Raw genomic sequence first — 8177 nt, forward strand, 5'->3', positions numbered from 1 at the left:
CGTTGCTGCTGCCTGTGTCTTTGGGGCTGAGGGTTGTGGTCCATCTCTGCACTGGACAACTGTTATTTGCTGTGCGTCTTTGTGTGTGTGTACACGTGTGCACGTTTGTGCATGCATTTGGGATGTGAGGGTTGGACTGTGTGGCCCATGTTTGCTTTTTGTTTTTATTTTTCCTTCCTACTTTCCATTAATGCAGCCCTGCCCTCTTGCTCTGGTCCCAGTCAGGTGTTTGAGCCCTCCTTTCCCAACCCCCCTGGGAGCAGGTGTGTTCTGCCCCATGGTAGGGATAACTTTTACCCATCAGACCCTGAAGGGCCTTTCCTGGGCTCCCTGGAGCTTCAGCAGCTCTCTTTGAACTGTCTTGAGGGCAGGCTCCCAGCTGCTCGGGCCCAGTGCTAAGTGGACTCTTGTCCATGGCCTGGTACTGCTATCCTGACATGTCTGCAGAGCTGGGAAGAGCCTGGGGGAGGCTTGGCTCCGCATGAGTCTCCAGTTACTGCCGTAACACAGTACTACACACTTAGTGCCTTAAAGCAGCTCAGATTTATTCTCTTACAGTTCTGGTGGTCACATGTCTAAAATGGCTTGGCCGGAGCTACATTCTTTCTGCAGGCTCTAGGAGAACATTCATTTCTGTGCCTTCCCTAAAGGCTACCTGCTCTACTTGGCTCATCCCAGCTTCTGCTTCTGTGGCCACATCCCCTTCCTTCTCCTACTGTCACCCTCCTGCCTACCTCTTGTGAAAAGCCTTGTGATGACCATTGGGCCTGTAGAATAATCCAGGCTCATCTCCCCTGTAAGGTCTTTAACTTAATCACCTCTCCAAGTCTCTTTTGCTATGTAAGGTAATATAGCAAAACATCACAGGTTCTGGACTTTTGGGATGTGCACTTCTTTTGGGGGCTTATCCTCAAGCCTACCACAGCACCCCACACCTCAGAGAAGATCTGTACAAGTGAGAAGATGTGGTAGATCCCAAACCAACCTGGTCATAGTATGATTTCTATGATTCTAGAAACCCCAAGCTCCTTCACCCTCTAAATACCTCCCTAGATCGGTCACTTCTGAGATCCTCCCCTCAGGGCCCAAAGCATCTTCATCCACACTGAGAACTCAGGCTTTGTATAAGGCCTAAACATGGTTCTTCACACTAAAATGTAAATGGTTGATAGCAGAGCCTTTCCTAACAGCAAGCTCTGACTGGAGGGAGGCTTGTGTGAGGGGAAGGAGGAAGGGAGGCAGGCCAGGGGCTAACTTGGATTGTGTCGTAGTAACCCGCTGGCATGGGGGTTCCCAGTGATGGAGGGAGCAAAAGCACCTAGAAGTAGGACCATAAAGTTTTAATCAAACAGAGCAAAATAGCCGCAATGCAGAACAGGTAGTGCTTGGAGAAGAGAAAGAAGATCATCTCCTTGGTGACATAGATTATGTGTATAAAGATGAAGCAGTACAGGAACATGGCAAACTGGTTCTGGGGGAAGCAGGAGGTCCTGGAGGCCTCCCGAGAACTGTGGGGGAAAGAAGAGAGCTCCGCTGGCCAAACCACGCTGCTTGGCAACCAGGCAGGTCTGGTGTCAGTCCTGTTCCCGTCCCTTCCAGAATATGACCTCAGGCAGGCCATCTTTCTCACCTGAGGGAAGGGTCACCATGTCTCCCTCACAGACTACAGGAGGAAGAGTGGGCCAAGAACGGAAGCATCCCTAGCAAGGTCACGGGCACGTAGAGGGACCTCCTAGTTTTTCACTTCTTCAGTCTGCCCTCATCCCTCCTGAGTCCAGGCACCAGGCGACAACGTCCTTTCTCTGAGTTCTCTGCTGCCTCCAGTCACAAGAGTGCAGACTGTCCTCTGACTCTGAGATCCCCAGATCTGCATACCTGTCCTCAGGAATGTTCTCTGGATGGCTTGCCCTGACACTCAGCCTTGTTCTCTGCACAGTGGCTCAATGAGAGGGCACAAGTGCCTGTTTCTGACTGTTCCTTGTCCTGGCACATTGTCTCAGGGGGTTAGTCTGTGGCCTATTGGCCAGAGGTTGGGTCTCCCTGGTGGACAGGTGGTCAGAGACAGGTGATAGGACTTCCGATATTCCACAATATCGAGCCTGGGGAAAGCTGGCTTGAGTCGTCTTGGCTGATTCTGCCTGCGCATTGCTCATTTCTGAAATCTATGCAATTGAGGTCCAACAAGCCCGCATTTTAACTGTAGAAAGCATCAACATATAAGTATAGCGAAAGCTGACAAAACTATTTTGATCTGTAGTTAAGAAGGCATCACCCATGGTTTATTCTCTAAAATATCTTTTAAAATCACGCCATGCCTTTTGTAAGCAGGCAGATGGCTGGGACCGGGTTACCCTAACCTAGCGAGAAACAGACGCACAGAGGTAGTTTCCGGTACAATGAAATCTCCCCACCCATTCATCTAGAAAAAGAGAAAGTGGGGAGGGGGCTTAAACATCACCTGCCAGTAAATGCACAAAACATTAAACAGCTTTGTAAACGATTACCAAAGACCAGGGTTGTGGACACACCATTGTTTGGACAACTATAGAAAATGTGAGGGCAAATCAATAAACCCGAGAGGGCAGAAAATGACTCCGGTGATGCCATTTCTAAAGTGAATACCAAGGCAAGTTGAAGACCAGAGGAGGAAACCCAGGATTCTAGCAGGATGGGGTGCTGCGTGGGTGGTCTGCCCACCCACTGCGGCTCCCGGTCCATGGGCTTCTGCTCACGAAAGCGGCCAGCATGCTTTTTCAGCCTGAAATGCTCATGGGTGACAATTATGATTTTGACAACCAAACATGCATTTGTGTGACCTTTTAGACTTTTCACCACATTTTCAGTGGTCTGTCTTTTGAGCAGAAGACAACAGATAAGACTATACACCAAGGGTTTCCAGCTCATCCAGCAAGAGTAAGATTTTCAAACTAAAAAAGGGAAAACAAATATGGTTAGAAGGAGGCAGAGAGCAAAGGCACAATATCTCAACCTCGGGTGTGTTAAGTATTTCAGGCTCCGACTCCTGACACATTTTACCCCACGATACTGAGAACAATGCCCCAAGCTTGGAAATGGAACTTACTAGAGAGGGAAAAAAAAAAAAATCTCAGGAAATGTGCCAGAATCTTAGAGACAAGCAAATATTTTCTAGATTTTTAAAAGGAGGGGGAAAATGGATAGATTCTGGAGATATCAGTTCAGTAAGCTTGACTTGGCTTAGCAAAACCATTCAGTGTATAATTAAGCAGGTATTGTGTGAGCAAAAAAAATTGTTAAAACCCAGCATGTGTTCATTGAAAACAAATCATGCAAAAACCAATGTCTTTTTCTTAAAAAAAAAAAAAAAAAAAAAAGGACCAGTCAATTAGGGAAATGCTATAGGTAGTATAATATCTTAATTCTGGGAAACCATCTGCCAGTGTGTCTCAAGATAGTTTTTTGGACAAGGTAGAGAAATGTGAGCTGGATAAAATGTAACCCAAGGGTGCTGATTAATGGAACATTGCTAACCTGTAGGGAGATCTTTTAGTGGTATTTACTTTAGGTCATATCCTCCTTAACAATTATAGCAATGACTTGGATAAAGACAGAAGGCAAGTTTCTCAGAAGTGAGGATGACTCAGAGCTGGGAAGCATAGCTAATACATTACATCCCAATAAAACTGAAAAGTGATGAATGTAAGTTGTTGCATTTGGGTCAAGAAGTGAATTGCATGAGTACATAAAAATGGTAATAGCTAACATTTATTGAGTGCTTACCTAATGTGCCAGGCTCAGCGCAAAGTGCCTTGCATGTATGCTCTCCTTCACTCCTCGCTGGGACCCTATGCGGTGGGGACTACTTTCTAGATGCACAAATCTAGGCTCAAGGAGGATTCATCTCTTGTGCAATATCACGCGGTTTATACACAGTACAGCCAGAGTTTTAACCCAGGGCTGATTTTAAAGCCCAGGCAACATGCTTTCAACAATGGCATCTTTAGGCTATTTAGGACTTAGAGTGGCCCTGGCCTCACAGTGCTAATAAGCCCTTCCCATCCCATGTGACAGAAAGTAGGCTTTCTTATCCCCTCATTTAATACACATCTCCTGGCTGGAGATGCCTCCGTTTTAGTTGGCAACAAGGCAGAGCAATCCCACAGAACAAATGTGGCTCTGACCCCGGGAGATGATGGTTTTATCCAAATCCCTGGGCGGACTGCTGTCCGTCTCCTCTTTTTTTTTTTTTTTTTTTTTTTTTTTTTTAATTTCATTTATTTATTTGACAGAGAGAGATCACAAGTAGGCAGAGAGGCAGGCAGAGAGAGAGAGGAGGAAGCAGGTTCCCTGCTGAGCAGAGAGCCCAATGCGGGACTGGATCCCAGGACCCTGAGATCATGACCTGAGCTGAAGGCAGCGGCTCAACCCATTGAGCCACCCAGGCGCCCCGTCTCCCATCTCCTGTCTCTTAAGCGAGATACAGAGAGAACTAGAGAATGCTGGAAAGCCAGTCACAGAGGAAGCGGTGAAGACTTTTCCCGGAGAAGGAAAGCTGTGGGCAGGCGGATGGACTGGGGTTCCGAGGCCCCTCCCAGGGTCCGCTCTCCTTCAAGAGTTGATCTAGCTTTGCCAGGATGCTAAGCTAGATCAGGGAGGGATGCAGGCCTGAAGCAGCTCAGTGGGCTCCCCCTGCAGGGCAGGGAGGGGTTCCCCCAGCCCTCCGTGCGGAGCCTGAGGGCCTCTCGCCAGCACACCCTACTTTTAGGTCACCTACCAGGCGGGGCGTCACCTGCTGCTGCAGCTGCTCCATCACCTCCTCGTGATGCCGCTGGCGCTCGTTCTCCTCGTGCACATACTTGAGCCGCGTGAGCTCGAACTCCATGCGCACCTTCTCCAGCTCCATCTCGGTGTTGCGCTCGGTCCCCGGGGTCTCCGGGGCGGCCGGAGCGGGGGGCAGCTCCCCGAGTTCAGGCCCGTCGCCCGCCTGGCCCTTGGTGGTGGAGCCAGCCTTGGAGGACCCTGACTTGGGTGGCCCTGTGCAGCCTCCGTTCTCGCAAGCTTCCATCTCCTCTAGGTGGTCGTGGGTAGAGTCTGGCTTCGGGGACTCTGCCTCCTGGAGCAGTGAAGGGGAGATTTAGGGGACATTGAGGAGTGAGCCTGGGGCTGCCCCTGCCCCACCCTGGGCACGTCCGCAGCCTGCCGGCCACCACGGACTGGACGGTCGTGTGGAAGAGAGCTGTGACCTGTAAGGATCTAGGCTGAGCTCTAGCCAGAGGTGCACTCATCCGGAGTTAGCAGGCCCTGAGCGTCACAGGGAAGGGGAGGGCACCCTGATATGAGGGAAGGGTGCCCTCAAGTTGCAAGGAGAGGCTTGAGGAGTTGAGGCAGAAGTCTGTCTTCCTGGTAAATTCCCCAACCCCACTCTAACTTTGAGATAGTCAGAAACCCAGTTAGGGGACCAACACAAGGGCTATGGGGGAGCTGGGTGGTATTCGCAGAGGGAGGACAAGGCCCTGAATGGGGAGGGAGGTGGTAGAGACCAAAGCCAGCCTCAGATGATTTCACAATCTTACTAAGGGCAACCTGGTCCCTGGTGACAGCTGGGGGGACGGGGTACATGTGACTTGCTCTTTTTAGTAGCTCTCTGGGATCCCACAGCACTCAGCTCCTATCACGTGTCCCCGTGACACCCTCCTCCCCACGTGGGTTCAGGCGGGGGCAGTGAAACAAGGTATCCACCCCTGCCCCTTACCAAAGAAGCCCTTGATTTCCCTTCAGACATGGGGTCATCAGGCGCCGCTTTGGGGAAGGTTGGGCAGCTTTCTCCTGCTCCCCGGGCTTCCATCATTTCTCTGTCCTCTGCTGCCATCCAGAAAACCACAATGCTGCCAATTGGGGCCAAAGGACATCTTTGAAGGTACTAACATTTGGTTTCACCAGATTCCATAGTCAGACCACCATCACAATCCCCTGTCCTCATAATAACCCACATTCTACTAGTTGCTAGGGCCCCTTTGGTGGAGGCTGTGACACATCTTTGAGGCCCATTGTTAGGAACTGCACGATGGGCCTTTGCCACCATAGGGACTCCTTTAGACACTAGAATTCCACCACTTGAAATCCGGAGTTCCGGCATCTGAAATCTCCATTGGGTCCCTCTTTTAAAGGCAGACTGCATCAGGATGAGTTCAGCTAGCTCCACAAACCCTGTTGGAGGCTAAATCGTCTCTCCCCCTAAATTCCTATGTTGAAGCCCTAATCCCCAGTGCCTTAGAATGTGACCTTATTTAGAGCGAGGGCCTTTCTAGAAGTGATTCAGTTAAAATGAGGTCATTAGGGTAGGTTCTAACCCAGTATGACTGATATGCTTGTGAGAAGAGGAAATTTGGGCACAGACCTGCACAGAAGGAAGATGGACTGAATGTAAGAGGGAAGACGACCATCTACAAGGAGAGAGGCATGTATCAGTGTTCTCCAGAGAATCTATTTATCTCTATATTGTTTTGAATATATATATTGAATATATTTGAAAAGAAATATATATTATTTTCAAATAAATATATTTGAATATAAATATATATTTATTTATAAAATATAATAATTATAAAATATATAATTATAATAATTTTTATAATTATAATTTTATAATTATAATTATAAAATATAATAAATATATATTTACTTTCAAATATCTTAAATAAAAATACAAATATATTTTAATATAAAAACACTAAATAAATATGTATATTTATATTTTTATATGTGATTTCTTATAAGGAATTGGCTCCTGCGATTGCAGAGGCTGAGCAGAAATGGCATGATTCTGCCACTTCTGACTGTGAGTGGGATTCCCAGGAAAGCTCATTGTGTAATTTGCAGTCCTAATCCAAAGGTCTAATAAGGAGGAGAGCTATGGGTGTAAGTCCCAGTCCCTGGCCAGGAGAAAACTGATAGCTCAGCTCAAGCAGTTAAACAGAGAGAACCAAGTGGGAGTGAAAGGGGCAGAGGGGGAAGGAGAGGAGAAGGAGAAAGAATCTGACACAGACTCCACACTGAGTGCTGAGCCTGACTCAGGCTCGATCCCGTGACTGCGAGATATGACCTGAGCTGAAATCAAGAATCGGATGCTCAACCGGCTGAACCACCCAGGTGCCCCGTTTAAAAATTTTAAAAAAGACTGATTTATTTATTTAATAGAGCGAACAGCGGGGGGCAGAGGGAAAGAGAATCCTCAAGCAGACTCCGTGCTGAGTGCAGAACCCAATGGGGGGCTCCATCCCAGGACCCTGAGATCATGACCTGAGCTGAAATCAAGAGTCTGATGCCTAACTGACTGAGCCACCCAGGCACCCATCTCCCATGGTTTTATTCTACTCAGGCCCTCAAAGGACTAGATACGCCCATCCACAATGGGTGGGGCCACCTGCTTTACTCAGCCCACCAATTCAAATGCTCATCTCTCCAGAAATACCCTCACACACACACTGAGAAGTAATTGGGACACCCTATGAGCCCAGTCAGATTGAGACAAAATTACTATAGCAGGGCTGGAACGGACCCTTCCCTCAGTGCTTTTGGAAGGAACCAGCCCCCATGACACCTTGATGTTAGACATCCACCCTCCAGACTGGAGACACATGTGAGAAGACACATTTCTGTGGTTTAAGACTCCCATTCTGTGGTGCTGTGTACTTTGTTGTGGAAACCCTCACACGCTAATACAACTCCCCTTATTCACGGAATGGTCTGAGAGGGACCAACACAGAAACTGGGAGGCTGGGGTACATATGTTGCCATCTTCACTTTCATGAAAATGACAGAACACCTTTTCAGGAGTTGGAGACAAAATTGCATTCTGGAAAGAGAGAAGGCTGCATGTGAATTTTAGCTTTACTACGCTTACTAGCTGTGTGGCCAAGGGAAAGTGATTTTACCTGCCTGGGGCTCAGTGTCCTCATTGATACATGGGGGTGAGATTTACCATTTGGCTGCACTATGAAGCCTGGATATGAAAACCAGGTAGTGTATTTGCCCGCTACCTGCCTAGACAGAGGCTAAGTAAATCATCACCATCGTCACCATTATCGTAAGGGGTGGGTCTGTCACTGGAGACGAGAAAGTGCTTACTATCTACCATCTTACAAATATTGCAATTTGACAACCATGCTTTTGTTTCCCAGCATTATGACGATTACCAG

The 8177-nt window shown here is 48.1% G+C and overlaps 1 protein-coding gene across 1 annotated transcript; it reads right to left on the reverse strand.

Moving 5' to 3' along the window:
• Positions 1-1294: 1294 nt before the first annotated feature.
• Positions 1295-5938, reverse strand: TMEM247 (transmembrane protein 247). The gene is given in 4 exon segments (XM_032351861.1): positions 1295-1477; positions 1479-1508; positions 4754-5092; positions 5732-5938. Coding segments are annotated over 4 exon segments (645 nt in total). The 5' UTR covers positions 5849-5938; the 3' UTR covers positions 1295-1318.
• Positions 5939-8177: the final 2239 nt, after the last annotated feature.

The sequence above is a fragment of the Mustela erminea genome, chromosome 7 (genome assembly GCF_009829155.1).
Source record: "Mustela erminea isolate mMusErm1 chromosome 7, mMusErm1.Pri, whole genome shotgun sequence".
NCBI classification, from domain to species: domain Eukaryota; kingdom Metazoa; phylum Chordata; class Mammalia; order Carnivora; family Mustelidae; genus Mustela; species Mustela erminea.